Source organism: Artemia sp. Qi Xiang Cuo, chromosome 1 (genome assembly GCF_049724085.1).
Source record: "Artemia sp. Qi Xiang Cuo chromosome 1, ASM4972408v1, whole genome shotgun sequence".
Taxonomy (NCBI): Eukaryota; Metazoa; Arthropoda; class Branchiopoda; order Anostraca; family Artemiidae; genus Artemia; species Artemia sp. Qi Xiang Cuo.
Window position 1 is genome coordinate 100,654,829 of NC_142794.1, and position 20,600 is coordinate 100,675,428.

The window sequence follows — 20,600 nt, forward strand, 5'->3', positions numbered from 1 at the left end:
TAAAACCACACTTTTCGAAATACCGTTCTTTTTTAGTAAATTGAGAAAGTAACTCAAGTCTTTTACAGGATTTCAGAGGGGGGTCACTATTATTTGCAAGAGCTCTTATATGTAACCCATGATAAGCCTTGTGAAATCATTTTGTTGTTGTGTTCTAAGTGTCAGAACAGAACGCAATTAAGATAGAACAGAAAATGCGTGTCAGATCGGACAGAAACTAAAAAGCTTAATCTAGCCAATCTTACAACAAATTGGAAATATCATTAATAGGAGTGCGGTCACCTCCAATCCCCTAAACCTTCTAAAGGCAAGAACGAAATTTGCAATTTACTGCGAAAAATAATTTTAAAGAGTTTCTCTTTCGTTGTTATAGCATAAAAAATTTCTAAGACTTCCATGAATAATACATCATTATGAGTAAATAAAAAAATGGACGTGCATACTTAGCCAGACATCAATGTTTAGATATAATTATTTCCAATCAATCACAATTTGATTCCTTTTTTATAAGTAGCCCTCGTTGGTCCACTGGGATGATAGCCACACATTGATATCCGCCTAAGCATAAATGTGAATGGAGCTTAATATTATTAATTTAAAAAAAACTTTCCGAAAAAGATATTTTCTAAAGAAAAGTAAAATCCATATTAAAATTAATATCAGAAGAGATAGAAACCTACAATAACTCAAACTCAAACTTGCCTTTTTCAAGTGCTCGTTTATCTCAATTGCTAAAATAGGAAATTTGCAAGTTTTTTTGCAATATTGCAAGGTTTGCCATACTGTACAGATGGGAACTTCGTGGGCGGGTGTAAAAAAACGTCTTTGAATAGATTGGGGCGGAGGAGGAGCGTGCGTAGCTGTGTTGGCCTCAGGCGGCTGGGTGCTGCAGTGAGAGGTTAGTAGTAGTAGTAGTAGTAGTAGTAGTATTAGTCATTGCAACTAGTTAAATAATATTAAAGTGCAAACATTGATTTGTAGGGAAGATCAGGTGAAAAAAGAAATTATGTCTATTTGAAATAACTCCACAGGGCTATGCTAAGTTAGGTTTTAAAAATGCCAGTTACTCGGATGTTCTCTAGAAGCAAAAAAGAAGAAACACTATTGTTATTTAATGATTAGCTTTTAAACAAGGTTTTGATAGACTTGGAGGAAGATTAATTTGTTTTATGTTTAATTTTTTGGCAACTAAATGGTCATATACTCTACCATCTCTATAATTCCTTACATTTCCTGGACAGACAGTTCAAGCCCGTTTAATTTGTTTGAAAGATCTAAAACCATAGCTTAAAAGTTTTATGCTATAAAGTTACGAAATATATGAAGTAATGGGTATGAAACGTGTTTAATGATTATATAGTTGTTGTTTTTCTTTCTGTGGAATAAATAACACCCCATACAAATGAATAAAATATACCCTAAGAAAAATCCCTGGATTAACCAGCTAATCTAATCTAAAGATTAGATTAATAATTTATTAATTCATAGATTAATTCTCAAGAGAAGCCAATGTTTATTTGACTAAAAGAAAATGTAAGTTAGCTGCATATCTTTCAATAAATTGAACAAGCAGGGCTTGACCCAGTTAAGCAATGTCTCCAAGTCAGAAGTGAACCCATCATTTGAGATTAGAAAGCAGCTTCTTATTTTGTCAATAAAAAAGAGATTATTAAAAAGCTTTTTCTTTTATTTTTCTGCTATTCTTAGAGCCCAAAACATGTCGATATTCGTTTTTTAATCCCCTAAAATATGTTTATGATTCAATATTAAGTTATATTTTTCGTATATTTTTTTTATTTTATGCTCTAAAGTTCATATTGTATTTCTTAGAATACCAATCATGTTTCGTGTTTTATAAAATTAATTTCATTTTGGTCAAAAAAGAAACGTTAATCCTAGATTCTTCAAAAACAAAACAACAAAGCTATAGCCCTTAGCATTCATTTTGTGAAGCTTCCTAATTATTTGTCTAAGTTTCTTGTTATCTTTATCTTAAATTGCACTTTATATTGTTTCTAGATTACTGTTAACGATACTTGAATTAGAGGATTTAATTATATGAAACTTGCTTTCAAAAGATGTGAAAGTTTTTCTGTAACGTTGCAAGTACCTCTTCAAACTTTCATCAAAGAAATGTTCTAATGTCGGCTTTCTAGGTTCATTATGCAAATAAACTTTGAGAATAGCTAACAATTACTGGCATAAATTTCCAGTTTCCAAGCCTTTGTGTTTTCTACATTAGAAAACTTTGGAAATTAGGACAGAAGAAAGCATATTCCCTTGAACTATTTAAATTGGAACCAATTTTTTTGGGAATATTTGTCTGTGACAATTATAAAAGCTTTATTTTACAAGTCACAAATATGCAAGAAGAGTTGAAAACTAACATGTAATTTTTAAATGTTATTAATGTTTTTTATTGTTATTTTTTTTTACTGTTTCTACTGTTATTTCCGGTTGCTTGTAAAAAGAAAAGAAAGCAAAAAAAGGCGACAAAGACACTATGTAAGTAATGCTGATATCAAAAGGTCCTCTCTGGAATCGTAAGTGTAAGAGAGAAAAGTGGTCATAAAACCCCTTTAATAAAAGGAAACAAAGATTTAACCATATTAAAATCCAAAGAACATAGTGGTAAACGGACAGAGCCAATAAAATATGTTCTTCTAAAATACAAGGACATTGAAAATAAAATAAAGGTTCAAGGCGTGATGGAACTGGATAGCACTTGTGGCTTTTGAAGGTATGAAGATGACCCCAAGATGACCCATCTCTGAACCTGAAAACCGCGATTTTGAACATTTTTGTTTTGGTTATTTTGAAAAAATGAAGTTTTTAAGGTGGCACCACATTTTCGTTAGTACTGCCACTTTGAACCATGAAACAAATAAGTGAAACTAACTGGCGAAATTTGACAACACTTTTTGACTGTAAAAACACAAATATGAACAGTAATTCGATTCCCTAAGACAACTAAATCTTCAAAAAACATACCTTCTATGTTATTTAGATGTTTGGTGCCCCATGTTTTAGATTAATTTTTGTTGATTTCCTCCCATATTACTATTTCTGGTGCGCGTTATTATCAAAAACCGCATATGGAGGCATTTTTCATGAAAAAATTGATTCCAGATTTTGCTAATGCTTCAGAATAATGGAAAGCTTCTACTAAACCAATTCAGAAAATCAGATTTCATTTTCAGCGTTCTTGGTACTTTAGCTTAGCACGACATATTTTGTCAATTGGTTCCATATTTTTACCCCAATCTTTTCTTGGAAGATCCCCGTGGTATCATTCTTTTTGATTGACAATGTCATGAACAAAACCGATGTCGAAATTTATTGCCTTTTAAGTTAAATTTCACTATCAAACCACAAGTTCCAGATAGCCCATGATAACAGCTAGTCACCTGGATAAGTTAGGTAGTAGGTTTTTTTTTCTTTAGTACTGTCAGCCGGTGCTGAGGTTCACAAAATGATTTTAAGGCTCCGTATTGCCTTAAGTAAATGCGCAAGGATTTCCTAAAAATATTAAGGTATATATATATATTTTTTTTTAATTTCACTTAGTTTGTTTGTGGTAAACAGTGTTTGAAACTTATTTGGGTAAACATTGTTTACACAAATAAACAGTGTTTACTAAGTACGCATCACAGTGTTTTGGTAAACAGTGTCTACCAAAGATCCCCATGGTATCATCCACTTTGATAAACAAAGTTACCAGCGAAACTGACGTCAAATTTCACTGCCTTTTCAGTCAAATTTCACCGTCAATCCACACATTCTAGATAGCTACTCATCTTGGTAAGTTCAGTAATGGTTTCTTTTTCTTTATTGCTGTCAGGTCATGCTTAGGTTCACAAAAGGATTTTAAGGTATCCTAATGCCTTAATTAAATATGAAAAAAGGTCTAAGAATATTAAGGTATATTTTCTTATAATTTCGCTTAGTTTTTTTAATTTTTGGTATTTTATTCAACTGTAGCTGTGGTGGCTCGGAGCATTTTCAAAATTTTACAGCGACTTCCTAACACCCAATAACATAATATGTGCTCTATGCTACGCTTCGGTTCTGTATAATGGGTCTGTTTCACATTTCTTTGTCCATTCACTGGTTTGCGGCTAAAAAGATAATAAAAAAAAAATTTTGAAAAATAAAAAAATAAAAAAAAATTAATAATAAAAATTATTTTTGTTTGTATTTTCTTTGAAATTCTCGATAATTATATTAATATGCATGTATTTTATAAGGTTCATTTGTCTTAAGGATAACATACTTATTACCTTCTAGAAGAAACAGCACTATGCCTGGGTCAGGTATTTAAAGCACCCATACCTATAATGGGCATTGTGTATTTCTCTGATGAGCCTAATTGGCTGGGATTACTTTGTAATAATTTATTTGATATGAAGTTCTTTATATTTGAGTTCATGGTCACTTATAGTTACTAACTACAATCTTGCATATCCAGCTTCTTTTTTTCTTTTTTTTGGCTATGCTTAGGCCAACTGTTTTTCATAGTTGTTTGGATACATGGGGAAGTTCAAAACCTTATTTTACTGCTTATATATTCGAAATACTAGTAGGAAGTAAACTACTAGTAAACTACTGTAGGAAAACCTTTTTTTATCAACATGTCTTTACCTTTAACTCACATCGTTTGCAAAGTTTCACCCTTGTGTAAGTGCCTTGTGGAGCTAAGAATTTCGGAGGGGATGAAAGGAGGTCAGAACAGGCTATCGGAGTAAAAAAAAAGACTAAAGAAAGTCGGAAAGAACAAACAGACTGTTTGTTGTGAGAGTTCACTCCTCTGTATGATACACAAACGTGAGATAGCTCCATACACGTTAGATAGCTCCACACTGTATGTATTCGTAGCCTACTGTTTTCCTTTCGCTTTTTCTCCTTATGAGTGGGTTTGGAATTAGCTAATTCCCAAAATTAACGCTAAACAAATCGTTCATTGCTAAATTTTATTTTGAATTGACCAAAAGTTTGTTTAGACGTCTAAATAAGGGGGTTTTGAAGTAGTCAGGGTGAAATAAAAATGGTTAAAGCCTTGTCTCAACCTCGTTTGGAGTGCAAAGTCTTGTGTAAAAGAAATTGCGTTCATTCATTTACTTTTAGGCCATTCATTCATTTCATTCATTTGCTTTTTCATTCATTCATTCATTTCATTAATTCATTCATTTACTTTTAGGCAATCGATATTTTCATGTCCGGCTGTACTATATTTGTCTTCTTTTCTTTGATGGAATACGCACTAGTTAACGTTGTATTAGGTGACGTCATGGACACCCAAGAGTCATTCTTTCGAAGAAAGTTAAGAAGTACTTGCTTTGCTCTGCGAGCATCATTGAACAGAAATAAGGTATCTTTTCTATTTCATTTTTTTTATCAAGACATTCTTATTTGTTACAGTGATGCGATGTGTAGGCCTCAGCGGAGATAGTTTTATAATTTAATCTGTAGTTGTTTTATTTCATTTTTTCTAAGAGCTAAAAATCCAATCCGAAATTCTCGGGAGATATTTGCGATCTCGGGAATGGGCAATTCAAGAATGTACTAAACATATCCATTTTAGAACAAAACGATTATCTCCCCCCCCATTCCAAGATTGTTGGTGGTTCTTTACTGAGATTGTTGGTGGTCATTCCGAGATTGTTGGTGGGTCTTTACTGCAAAAATAATTTTAGAAAATGCCTTTTTTTCAGTCTATGAACAAGTTTTTAAATGAGTTATTTCTTAAAGGCTCACTGAAGGATTTTATACAATGTTATTTAATGTAAATATGCAATAAAGTACAGCAAAAATATTGTTCAGAATTATTAGATTATAATTCCATATTAAGAGCAATGATAACTACAATGATAGTTTGATTTTGTTCAATAATTTTCATTGTTATGTTTGTTTAACTGAACTGATTTATAATTTGAAATCCTGCTTTGATATTACCATATTATTTCAGTCACTTTAAATAACATTGCCTTTGTAAAGAAACTTTTCAACGAAAATCATCAAGATTTCTTATACAGCCATAACCAATATATTAAATAGCATTAACATGAGCATTGAGCAATAGTTACTATAATAATAATAATTTTTTACAAGCCAAAAAACAGACCATACAGCACAGTACTCTTAAATACACTCCACAAGAAAATTAACATAAATATTAAGTTTCACTCATTGATTGTCAACGCTTCATTTAGATATTTACATAACTGCCTGATTGTCCTTTCTAGAGTCGTCTGCAGGATCCCCGGGAATTCCAAATTACCACCCTCAAAATACTTTCCCCTTAAAAGAGAAAGTTGCTGGCACTCGGCGAGAATATGGGCCACATCCTCAATACCATCAGTAGACCAATTTTGTTGACCAATTTAAAAAGGTATGGGCCCCTACGGTGTCACTAGGGAACCTGACATTCTCTCTGTTATTTCTTTTGCTGATGAGGCGGTGTTGATAGGAAAGTCACCAGAGGAGCTCCAAATCATATTGAGAATATTAGAAGAATATTTAGATAGAAAGAAACTAGTGTTGAATATCAAAAAGACTGAGATTGTGGCTTTTAGAGGAATTCGTGTGGATAATGATGATCAAAAAGTAGAATTTTATTATAAAGGTGAAAAAGTGAAAGAGAGTGAAAATTTTAAATATTTGGGAGTAACACTTTCAGCAAAAGGAGGATGGAAGGATCATGTAAAAGAGATGATCAAGAAAGAGAAAGCAGTTTCAGCTGTTATTTTACGCAACTCAAGCCTTTCAAGTATAAAAGATCTAAAAATGCATAAATATGTTTTTAATTCTAAAGTTTTACCTACTATCTATTATGGAGCTGAGCTCTGTGGGCATGACCCGGCAGCACAATTGGAATCAATTCAGCTGCAAAACTTCAAAAGATTAATTGGTCTTCACGTAACGACCCACGATCAGGCAATAAAAAGTGACCTAGGAATATTTTCGCTGAGAACGAGTAGATTAGCACAGATGATCCGGTACTGCCTAAAAGTTCTAAGTCTGCCAGAAGATAGGTTAGCAAAAGTAGATTATGTGGAGATGCTATGGTTGAAACGTTAAAGATCGTGGCCGTGTCAAATAAAAACTTTTTTAAATGGAGTAGGATTATCTTATATTTGGAATGAGGGGCTAGGACCCTCAGATCAGGATGAGCCGTTTTTGGCTAAGATTATAGAAAGAATAAAAGACCAGGAAGTCTAAATGTGGACCCAGGCAGTTAAAAGAACTGACACATTGAAATTTTATTCCCAAATAAAAGAGATATTTGGATTTGAATATTATTTTATACTAGGATTACCGGGGGAGACATTAAGGACTTGGTTTCGGATCCGAGGGAATTGCCTGCCACTAAAAAATAGAAAACGAGTATTTGAAAGATAAAGGATGGCCCCAGACGCAATTGCGAATTACTCTTATCTCAGATGTAACCTTCTTGATACCATCTTATCTCAGATGGTAGTAGACTAGAACCTTATACTTCTACCAGACTATGTACCAAACAGGTTCTTCTAGTAGGTAAACAGGTCATCACACTCTTTCAAGGAATATACATGTTTTTTTTTATTATGACATCGATTTTTTGTGTGTCAGTCGATTATGTAGTAGATTGCTAAGTACTATTTTGCCAACGCCCTCGTACAAACAGGTCTATAGGTCTTTACACTCTGAGAATGACGCAATTTCAAAGTTCAATGTCTTTTTGGTGATAAAGCCAAACCAGCACGTCTTGTTTCATTGATTTTTTATTGCCGAGAGGAATCGATTTTTTGTGTGTCAGTCGATTAGAGAAAGTTCCGCGGTCATTCATCTGTAAGTTGATTAGTAGGTTTTTTTTTTTAAACTTGGCTAATAGGTTTTTAAACCTATTACTATGAATGCTACATGCATTCCATTTTTGGAACTAGGAGCGAGATTGTGTGATGCTATAAGACTGGTTTCGCTTCATGGGTTCATTAATAGAAGGACCAATGTTTATGAAAAGGGTAATTACTTCTTTAGTTTACGAGATTTGCGAATTTTTTGCGAAAAGATATTTGAGTAGACGCTTACAAGGGACATTGCTAGAAAGTATTTAAGAGCTTAATTGAAAAGTAACGATAGAATGACATTGTGACTTGACCTAGCTTTACCTCGCCGATGTGGTCTGTATAATACGTAAGTAACGTTTGAAAAATATTGTCAATTTAAAAAGACAGGGCTGAAAAGTGTTTTGCGGGGGGGGGGGTGCATAGAGGGGGGAGGGGCACGAGGGTTCAGTTAAAGGGGATACAGTTGCACGGAGGGTTTCGGTTATACACGGGTTCAGTTACAAGGGGGGTTCAGTTGCACGGGGGTATCCCTTTTTTTTCGTAAATCGGGCTCCCTGTTTTCAAAATCGCTTTTTCTTCTGAGGCTTGGAGCATTTGGTGGTTAGATATTAAACGTAATGAAATTTAGCACGGAGGTTCAGTTGTACAGGGGTTTCAGTTATACAGGGGTTCAGTTACATGGGGGTTCTTTGTGTTAAATAAGTAGTTTTTGTATCTTTTAAAAGAGCTTTACGGGGATTGAGAGACTCAGTTGCCTGATTCCGTGTGATTTTTCTTTACTTGATAGTCATTAAAAACGAAATTTTTGTGTTAAATAAGTAGTTTTTCTATCTTTTAAAAGAGCTTTAAGGGGTTTGAGAGACTCAGTTGCCTATTTCCGTGTGATTTTTTTTACTTGATGGTCATTAAAAACGAAATTTTTATGTTAAATAAGTAGTGTTTGTATCTTTTAATAGAGCTTTACGGGGATTGAGAGACTCAGTTGCCTAATTCCGTGTGATTTTTCTTTTCTTGATGGTCATTAAAAACGTTATTTTTATGTTTAATAATTATTATTTGTATCTTTTAAAAGAGCTTTACGGGGATTGAGAGACTCAGTTGCCTAATTCCGTGTTATTTTTCCTTACTTGATGGTCATTAAAAAACAAAATTTTCCTGTTAAATAAGTAGTTTTTAAAAATTTAAAAAGAACTTAACGTTTATTGATAGAATCAGTTGACTAATTCCGTGTGATTTTTCTTTACTTGATGGTCATTAAAAACGAAATTTTTGTCTTAAATAAGTAGTTTTTTTTTCTTTTAAAAGATCTTTACGGGGATTGAGAGACTCAGTTGCCTAATTCCGTGTGATTTTTATTTACTTGATGGTCATTAAAAACGAAATTTTTGTGTTAAATAAGTAGTTTTTTTATATTTTAAAGTATCTTTACGGGGATTGAGAGAATCAGTCGCCTAATTCGGTTTGATTTTTCTTTACTTGTTGGTCATTAAAAACGAAATTTTTGTGTTAAATAAGTAGTTTTGTATCTTTTAAAAGAGCTTTACGGGGATTGAGAGAGTCAGTTGCAAAATTCCGTTTGATTTTTCTTTACTTGTTGGTCGTTAAAAAAGAAATTTTTGTGTTATATAAGTAGTTTTTGTATCTTTTAAAAGAGCTTTAAGGGGATTGAGAGACTCAGTTGCCTCATTCCGTGTGATTTTTCTTTACTTGGTAGTCATTAAAATCTAAAGTTTTTTGATAAATAAGTAGATTTTGTATATTTTAAAAGAGCTTTACGGGGATTGAGAGACACAGTTGCCATATTCCGTGTGTTTTTTCTTTACTTGGTGGTCCTTAAAAACGAAATTTTTGTTTTAAATAAGTAGTTTTTGTATCTTTTAAAAGAGATTTAAGGTGATTGAGAGACTCAGTTGCCTAATTACGTGTGTTTTTTCATTACTTGGTAGTCATTAAAAACGAAATTTTAATGTTATATAAGTAGTTTTTGTATCTTTTAAAAGAGCTTTACGGGGGTTGAGAGACTCAGTTGCCTGTTTCCGTGAGGTTTATGTTTACTGGGTGGTCGTTAAAAAAGAAATTTATGTGTTAAATAAGTAGTTTTTGTATCTTTTAAAAGAGATTTAAGGGGTTTGAGAGACTCAGTTGCCTAATTCCGTGTGGTTTTTCTTTACTTAGTAGTCATTAAAAACTAAATTTTAGTTTTAAATAAGTAGTTTTTTTATCTTTTAAAATAGCTTTAAGGGGTTTGAGAGACTCAGATGCCAGTTTCAGTGTGTTTTTTGTTTAATTGATGGTCATTAAAAAAGAAATTTTTGTGTTAAATAAGTAGTTTTTTTATATTTTAAAATAGCTTTAAGGGGCTTGAGAGACTCTGTAATTCAGTAGTTTTTCAGTAGAGACACTCGATATCCTAAAAGTGTTTAATTCAAACTTTTCTAAAACTTCGAAATTTTTCAAATTTATTTATTTTTTTATTTCTGTACATAACTTAAAATGTCAAAATATGCTTACAGTTCTAACAATTGCGCTCTGTGATTGGTCAGAGACACGATGTGACTTTCCCACTGGCATTCTATGACCGGTTATTGACAGCACTCTGTGAGGTATCAGAGACATGATGTGACTGTCCCACTTGTATTACCTGTCTTTCTATTTAAACAACCGAATCTATTTCAATTATTAAATCATTATTTTGTACTCAGTGGAATTATAAACAAACAAGTAATACCTTTAAAAAAAAAGTGACGATGGAACATCTTAATAAAGTTTGTTTACATAACAAGGTTGTTGTAGCATTGAATGCCGACACAGAAAAATATTTAATATTTTAAAATTGTACAGGTTTTAGGACTATTTTATATTTATTCATTAATGTGAATTAAAGTAATTAATATAAATTATTTTTAATACCGAAAAAATTTCACTCTTATGTTGTTTGTTATGTGAGATTGAGATCTTCAGAGATGATTGCACTCAAAGAGAATGACAACATAAAAAAATCGTTGATGATAGAGGACAACTCCTTGCTACTATTGCAGGTAACACATTACCTACTGATACATCCAATTGTCACCTTTCAGGTATTAGCATTCAACGGAAGATCAATAAAAGAAAGGCCTACTCTTCTACTAATCTCGTAAACCATATCTTGTCTACGTGCCGAAACTGTTACCTGTGTAAAAATAATGTGATAATAGACGGTGAAATTACCAGAAAAATAAAAAGGACATTGTCAGAAAATATCACGATGGAATATAAAGATGAATCGATGAAAAACAAAGCACCAGCAAACGATACTGCCATTGGTCAAACAGTCATTGAACCAAATAATACCAAAGACGAAAATCATATTGAGCCTTTTGATGAGACACCAGTAAAAATTGTGTATGACTCAAAATGGAATAATGATTATTCTACTGATTATGAACTAAGAGAAGACAATATCTATAATATCAAGAGAGAACATGGTGAACTATTTTATGGAACAGATTCAAAATGTCCAAAGTCAATTGTTGATATTAATAATGTATCATAATATATTTTTTGTATTAATATTCTACATAGCATTATTTCATTAAAAATATATTTTGCATTACATTGTTATGTGTTTATTATTTTTAGAGTAAGCTAGCATATCAAACGTTTAGAATGTCTAATAAAACGTCGGATATTTAAGAAAAGGAATTTGCATACATCTATTGTCAGACAAATGGGGACAAATTTTTTCTTTAATTCACCTCCTGGATAAATAAAAAAAAGACATTTCAGTCAAGAAATTATGACTAAACTCTAATTAATCTACAAACTCTGTATTGAAGTTACATCATGGATACACAATGCAGAAATTTCATTCAAGAAATTATAAAAAATTGTAAGTAAGTAGCAAATTAATTCAAAAATATGTTAATACGTTTAAGCAATAAATATCTTTAAGCTTAACCCGTCTTTATTGCTTAGAATAGTTTTATTCATTTCATTAAATTAAGAAGAAATTGTAAGTAAGTAACAATAGCTTTCTTGAATTCGCTTCCTGGACACAATACAGATATTTAATTCAAGAAATAATAATAAAATCGCAAGTAAGTAATAAAGTCTTTATTGTTTTCCCCTATTGGATACACAATACTGAAATTTCATTCAAGAAATTATGAATTAATTCTACATAGGTAGCACACTTCTGTGACCTCATGAATACACAATGCAGAAATTTCAATTAAGAACTTATAAAAAATTTTAAGTAAGTATTAAATTCATTATTGAATTCGAATTATGCGTTAATAAAAATTACAATTCAGTAAAGAAATTATGAAAAAATTGTAAGTAATTAGAAAATTATTTCTTGAATTCACCTGCTGAATAAACAAAAAAGACATTTCGTTCGAGAAATTACGAAAAAATTCCAAGTAAGTAACAAACTCTATATTGTTTTCATGACTTAGATACACGATGTATAAATTTAATTCAAGAAATTATGAAAAAATTCTCAGTAAGTAGCAATTTCTTTCTTGAAGTCAACTCTTGTATACACAATACTTAAATTTCATTTAAGAAATTATGAAAAAAAACAATTTCTTTCTTGAAGTCAACTCTTGGATACACAATACGGAAATTTCATTCAAAACATTATGAAAATATTTGCAAGTAAGTAACAAACTCTTTTTGTTTTCACCTCTTGGATATACAGTACAGATACTTCATTCAAGAAATTATGAGAAAACCTAAAGTAAGTAACTTTTTTTTTCTCTTTATCAAAAACAATTTTCACTTAGCTACACGATGTATAAATTTAATTCAAGAAATTAGGAAAAAATTCTCAGTAAGTAACAATTTCTTTCTTGAAGTCAACTCATGGATACACAATACGGAAATTTCATTCAAGATTTCATGACTTAGATACACGATGTAGAAATTTGATTCAAGAAATTATGAAAAAATTCTCAGTAAAATTCTCAGTAAGTAACAATTTCTTTCTTGAAGTCATCTCTTGGATACACAATGCGGAAATTTCATTAAAGAAATTATTAAAATATTTTTAAGTAAGTAACAAACTATTTTTTTATTTCACCTCTTTTATATACATTACATAGACTTCATTCAATAAATTGTGAAAAAATCGCAAGTAAGTAACTATTATCTCTATTTATAACATACACTTTTAACTTAGCTAAATGATGTAGAAATTTAATTCATGAAATTATTGAAAAATTATCAGTAAGTAAAAATTTCTTTCTTGAATTCAACTCTTGGATACGCACTACGGAAATTTGATTCAAGAAATTATGAAAAAATTGTAACTAAGTAGCAAATTCTTTCTTGAATTTACCTGCTGGACAAACAAAAAAAAATTTCGTTCAAGAAATTATGACAAAATTCTAAGTAAGTAACAAACTCTTTATTGTTTTCACGAGTTAGATATACGACGTAGAAATTTAATTCAAGAAATTATGAAAAAATTCTCAGTCTAAGTAGCAAATTCTTTCTTGAATTCACCTGTTGGATAAAAAAAAAAAAAACAAAAAAGACATTTAGTTAAAGAAATTATGACAAAATTATAATTAATTAAAAAACTTTATTGTTTTAAAGAGTTAGATATAAGATGTAGAAATTAAATTCATGAAATTATGAAAAAAATTCTCAGTAAGTAACCATTTCTTTCTTGAAGTTAACTCTTGGATACACAATACGGAAATTTCATTCAAGAAATTATGAAAATATTTGTAAGTAAGTAACAAACTCTTTATTAATTTAACCTCTTGGATATACATTACAGATACTTCATTCAAGAAATTATGAAAAAATCGTAAGTAAGTAGCTTTTTTTTCTTTATCACAAACAATTTTCACTTAGCTACACGATGTGGAAAATTTAATTCAAGAAATTATGAAAAAAAAATTTCAGTAAGTAACAATTTCTTTCTTGAAGTCAACTCTTGGATACACACAATACGGAAATTTCATTCAAGAAATTATAAAAAGTATTTGTAAGTAAGTAACAAGCTCTTTATTGATTTCACATCTTGAATATACAGTACAGATACTTCATTCAAAAAACGTGATTAAACACGTTTTGAAACTACATGCTATTTGTATGCCTTTCCTTGGCACCTTTCCAAACGAGCGGGGATTCCCCACTGGTTCCTACACATTGCAAGAAGTGAGCAGTACGAAAACTCCACGTTTTCAACCCGACTGGTTTTTTAGGGACCAATAAGGAGAGATACGCAACTTCGACATTGCTTTATTCCATTTTTTTAATTTACATGAAGCCCACTGTACGTGGCGCGCCGTAACGTCGTGTCCCGGAACCGTCAAAAAATGTAATAAAGCGGTGTAGAATTTGGAGATCTCTCCGTCTTGGTCCCTAAAAAACCCGTCAGGTTGATAACGTGGAGTTTTCGTACTGCTCACTTTTTTGCAATGTGTAGGAACCAGTGGGGAATCCCGCTCGTTTGGAAAGGTGCCAAGGAAAGGCATACAAATAGCATGTAGTTTCAAAACGTGTTTAATCACGTTTCTTGAATGAAGGTGAATGTATATTCAAGAGGTGAAATCAATAAAGAGCTTGTTACTTACTTACAAATATTTTTTATAATTTCTTGAATGAAATTTCCGTATTGTGTGTATCCAAGAGTTGACTTCAATAAATAAATTGTTAATTACTTAAAATTTTTTAATAATTTATTGAATTAAATTTCCCACATCATGTAGCTAAGTGAAAATTGTTTGTGATAAAGAAAAAAAAAGCTACTTACTTGCGATTTTTTCATAATTTCTTGAATGAAGTATCTGTACTGCATATCCAAGAGGTGAAATTAATAAAGAGTTTGTTACTTACTTACAAATATTTTCATAATTTATTGAATGAAATTTCCGTATTGTGTATCAAATAGATAACTTCAAGAAGAAATGGTTACTTACTGAGAATTTTTTTCATAATTTCATGAATTTAATTTCTACATCGTATATCTAACTCGTGAAAACAATAAAGTTTGTTACTTACTTAGAATTTTGTCATAATTTCTTGAACGAAATGTCTTTTTTGTTTTTTTGTTTATCCAACAGGTGAATTCAAGAAAATTTGCTACTTAGACTGAGAATTTTTTCATAATTTCTTGAATTAAATTTCTACGTCGTATATCTAACTCGTGAAAACAATAAAGAGTTTGTTACTTACTTAGAACTTTGTCATAATTTCTTGAACGAAATTTCTTTTTTGTTTGTCCAGCAGGTAAATTCAAGAAAGAATTTGCTACTTAGTTACAATTTTTCATAATTTCTTGAATCAAATTTCCGTATTGCGTATCCAAGAGTTGACTTCAATAAATAAATTTTTACTTACTGAGAATTTTTCAATAATTTCTTGAATTAAATTTCTACATCATTTATCTAATTGAAATTTGTTTGTGATAAAGAGAAAAAAAAGTTACTTAATTGATATTTTTTAATAATTTCTTTAATGAAGTATCTGTACTGTATATCCAATAGTTGAAATCAATAAAGAGTTTGTTACTTACTTACAAATATTTTCATAATTTCTTGAATGAAATTTCTGCATTGTGTATCCAAGAGATGACTTCAAGAAAGAAATTGTTACTTACTGAGAATTTTTTTAAAATTTCTTGAATCAAATTTCTACATCGTGTATCTAAGTCATGAAATTCTTGAATGAAATTTCCGTATTGTGTATCCATGAGTTGACTTCAAGAAAGAAAGTGTTACTTACTGAGAATTTTTCCTAATTTCTTGAATTAAATTTCTACATCGTGTAGCTAAGTGAAAATTGTTTTTGATAAAGAGAAAAAAAAAGTTACTTACTTGCGATTTTTTCATAATTTCTTGAATGAAGTATTTGTATAGTATATCCAAGAGGTGAAAAAAAAGAGTTTGTTACTTACTTACAAATATTTTCATAATTTCTTGAATGAAATTTCTGTATTGTGTATCCAAGATTTGACTTCAAGAAATAAATTGTTTTTTTTCATAATTTCTTAAATGAAATTTCCGTATTGTGTATCCAAGAGTTGACTTCAAGAAAGAAATTGCTACTTACTGAGAATTTTTTCATAATTTCTTGAATTAAATTTCTACATCGTGTATCTAAGTTATGAAAAAAATATAGAGTTTGTTACTTACTTGGAATTTTGTCATAATTTCTCGAAGGAAATGTCTTTTTTTTGTTTATTCAGCAGGTGAATTCAAGAAAGAATTTGCTACTTACTTACAATTTTTTCATAATTTCTTTAATGAACTGTCTTTTTATTTACCCAGGAGGCGAATTCAAGAAAGAATTTGCTACTTACATAAAATTTTTGATAATTTCTTAAATGAAATTTCTGCATTGTGTATCCATGAGGTAACATGAGTGTGTTACCTATTTAGAATTCCGTCATAATTTCTTGAATGAAATTTCAGTAGTGTGTATCCAAGAGGGGAAAACAATAAGGACTTTATTACTTACTTGCGATTTTATTATTATTTCTTGAATTAAATATCTGTATTGTGTCCAGGAAACGAATTCAAAAAAGCTATTGTTACTTACTTACAATTTCTTCTTAATTTAATGAAATGAATAAAACTATTCTGAAGAATAAAGACGGGTTAAGCTTAAAGATATTTAGTGCTTAAACGTATTAACATATTTTTGAAAGAATTTGCTACTTACTTACAATTTTTGATAATTTCTTAAATGAAATTTCTGCATTGTGTATCAATGAGGTAACTTCAAGACAGAGTTTGTAGCTTACTTAGAGTTTCGTCATAATTTATTGAATGAAATGTCTTTTTTTTATTTATCCAGGAGGTGAATTCAAGAAAAAATTTGTCCCCATGTGTCTGACAATAGATGTATGCAAATTCCTTTTCTTACATCTCCGACGTTTTATTAGACATTCTAAACGTTTGATATGCTAGCTGACTCTAAAAATAATGAACAAATAACAATGTAATGCAAAATATATTTTTAATGAAATAATGCTATGTAGAATATCAATATAAAAAATATATTATGATACATTATTAATATCAACAATAAAATTTGTACATTTTGAATCTGTTCCATAAAATAGTTCACAATGTTCTCTCTTGATATTATAGCTATTGTCTTCTCTTAGTTAGTAATCAGTAGAATAATCATTATTCCATTTTGAGTCATACACAATTTTTACTGGTGTCTCATCAAAAGGCTCAATATGCTTTTCGTCTTTGGTATTATTTGGTTCAATGACTGTTTTGACCAATGGCAGTAACGTTTGCTGGTGCTTTGTTTTTCATCGATTCATCTTTATATTCCATCGTGATATTTTCTGACAATGCCCTTTTTATTTTTCTGGCAATTTCACTGTCTATTATCACATTATTTTTACACAGGTAACAGTTTCGGCACGTAGACGAGATATGGTTTACGATATTAGTAGAAGAGTAGGCCTTTCTTTTATTGATCTTCCGTTGAATGCTAATACCTGAAAGGTGACGATTGGATGTATCAGTAGGTAATGTGTTACCTGCAACAGTAGCAAGGAGTTGTCCTCTATCATCAATGATTATTTTTATGTTGGCATTCTCTTTGAGTGCAATCATCTCTGGAGATCTCAATCTCGCATAACCACCAACATAAGAGTTGAATTTTTTCGGTATTCCAAAGAAATTTAATTCCTTACTGTCATGACAATGCATGCATACATTTCCAATAGTGCTACCACCTGTACTTGTTTCAAAGTTTAGATATTTCTTTTTGTCGGCATTCAATGCTACAAAAACCTTGTTATGTAAACACACTTTATTAAAATGTTCCATCTTCACTTTTTTTTTTTAAATATATGACTTATGTGTTTATCGTTCCACTGCGTAAAAAATACTGATTTAATACATGCAATAGATTAGGTTGTGTCAATAACCAGTCATAGAATACCAGTGGGAAAGTCACATAGTGTCTCTGACCAATCACAGAGCGCTGTCAATAAACGGTCATAGAATGCCAGTGGGAAAGTCACATCGTGTCTCTGACCAATCACAGAGCGCAATTGTTAGAACTGTAAGCATATTTTGACATTTTAAGTTATGTACAGAAAGAAAAAAATAAATAAAGTTGAAAAATTTCGAAGTTTTGAATTAAAAAAAAGTTTGAATTAAACACTTTTAGGATATCGAGTGTCTTTACTGAAAAACTACTGCATTACAGAGTCTCTCAAACCCCTTAAAGCTCTTTTAAAAGATACAAAAACTACTTATTTAACACGAAAATATCGTTTTTTATGACCACAAAGTAAATAAAAAACCCATGGAATTAGGCAACTGAGTCTCTCAAACCCCGTAAAGCTCTTTTAAAAGATGCAAAAACTACTTATTTAACACAAAAATTTCGTTTTTAACGACCACCAAGTAAAGAAAAAACACACGGAAAAAGGCAACTGAGTCTCTCAATCCCCTTAAAGCTATTTTAAAAGATACAAAAACTACTTATTTAAAACACATATTTCGATTTTAAAGAAAAAAAAGTAAAGAAAAAAAACTCTTTCAGATTATACCTTTTATAAAAAAACAATAATATATATTTTAAAATATTAAAATACTACTTATTTAACACAAAAATTTCGTTTTTAACGACCACCAAGTAAAGAAAAAACACACGGAATTGGGCAACTGAGTCTCTCAATCCCCGAAAATCTCTTTTAAAAGAACCAAATACTTAGTAATTATAAAATATATTTATATTTTTATGACTACCAATTAAAGAAAAATCACACGTAATCAGGCAAATGATTCACTAAAACCCCGTAAAGCTCTTTTAAAATATACAAAACTACTTATTTAACACAAAAATTTCGTTTTTAATGACCCTCACGGAAAGAAAAACAAAATGGACTAATTAAAGTGACTCTCTCAATCCCCGAAAAGCTCATTTAAAAGATACAAAACAACTTATTTAACAAAAAAATTTAGTTTTTAATGACCATCACGTAAAGAAAAATCACACGGAATTAGGCGAGTGAGTCTCTCAATACCCGTAAAGCTCCTTTAAAAGAAACAAAAACTACTTTTTTAACACAAAAATTTGGTTTATTTTGAAGCTCATGTATTTAAAAATCAAACGGATTTTGGCATCTGATTCTCTAATAACACTTAATGCTATTTTAATATATTAATAAACTACTTATTTAACACTAAAATTTCTTTTTTAATGACTATCAAGTAAAGAAAAATCACACGGAATTAGGCAACTGAGTCTCTCAATCCCCGTAAAGTTCTTTTAAAAGATACAAAAACTACTTATTTAACACGAAAATTTCGTTTTTAATGACCATCAAGTGAAGAACAATCACACGGAATTAGGCAACTGAGTCTCTCAATCCCCGTAAAGCTCTTTTAAAAGATACAAAAACTACTTATTTAACATAAAAATTTCGTTTTTAATGGAAATCAAGTAAAGAAAAATCACATGGAATTAGGCAACTGAGTCTCTCAATCCCCGTAAAGATCTTTTAAAAGATACAAAAACTACTTATTTAAAAAAATAATTTCGTTTTTAATGACCATCAAGTAAAAAAAAATCACTCGGAATTAGGCAACTGAGTCTCTCAATCCACGTAAAGATCTTTTAAAAGATACAAAAACTACTTATTTAACAAAAAAATATCGATTTTAATGACCATCAAGTAAAGAAAAATCACACGGAATTAGGCAACTGAGTCTCTCAATCCCCGTAAAGCTCTTTTAAAAGATACAAAAACTACTTATTTAACACAAAGAACCCCTATGTAACTGAACCACTGTATAACTGAAACCCTGTACAACTGAACCTCCGTGCTAAATTTCATTACGTTTAATATCTAGCCACCAAATGCTCCAAGCCTCAGAAGAAAAAGGGATTTTGAAAACAGGGAGCCCGATTTACGAAAAAAACGGATACCCCCCGTGCAACTGAACCCCCCTTGTATCTGAACCCGTGTATAACCGAAACCCTCCGGGCAACTGTACCCCCTTTAACTGAACACTAGTGAACATACCCACTCTCAGCAACCCACCCCCCTCAGACCTCGGGACAGACATTTCTTTGTAAATTGACATTATTTTTCTATCGTTAATTTATTTTTATACAGACCTCATCGGCGAGGTTAAGCTAGTTCAAGTCACAATGTCATTCTATCGTTACTTTTCAATTAAGCTATTGAATACTTTCTAGCAATGTCCCTTGTAAGCGTCTACGCAAATATCTTTTCGCAAAAAATTCGCAAATCTCGTAAACTAAAGAAGTAATTACCCTTTTCATAAACATTAGTCCTTCTATTAATGAACCCATGAAGCGAAACCAGTCTTATAGCATCACACAATCTCGCTCCTATTTCAAAAAATGGAATTAATTTAGCATTCGTAGTAATAGTTTTAAAAACATTTTATCCAAGTTTAAAAAAAAAAAACCTACTAATCAACTTAAAGATTAATGACCACGGAACTTTCTCTAATCGACTGACACACAAAAAATCGATTCCTCTCGGCAATAAAAAATCAATGAAACAAGACGTGCTGGTTTGGCTTTATCACCAAAAAGACATTGAACTTTGAAATCGCGCCATTCCCAGAGTGTAAAGACCTATAGACCTGTTTGTACGGGGGCGTTGGCAAAATAGTACTTAGCAATCTACTACATAATCGACTGACACACAAAAAATCGATGTCATAATAAAAAAAAACATGTATATTCCTTGAAAGAGTGTGATGACCTGTTTACCTACTAGAAGAACCTGTTTGGTACATAGTCTGGTAGAAGTATAAGGTTCTA

The 20,600-nt window shown here is 30.8% G+C and overlaps 2 protein-coding genes across 2 annotated transcripts in view; both read left to right on the top strand.

The window, feature by feature from the left end:
• The window catches only part of LOC148957000 (PEX5-related protein-like), a 282,607-nt gene that overhangs the window by 162,944 nt on the left and 99,063 nt on the right, over positions 1-20,600 (top strand). The window lies entirely within an intron of this gene.
• The window catches only part of LOC148957001 (gamma-aminobutyric acid receptor subunit beta-3-like), a 94,871-nt gene that overhangs the window by 57,947 nt on the left and 16,324 nt on the right, over positions 1-20,600 (top strand). The window contains exon 2 of the mRNA XM_089097213.1: positions 5,198-5,368. Within this exon, the coding sequence (XP_088953339.1) occupies positions 5,198-5,368 (171 nt within the window). The remainder of the gene's footprint in view (positions 1-5,197; positions 5,369-20,600) is intronic.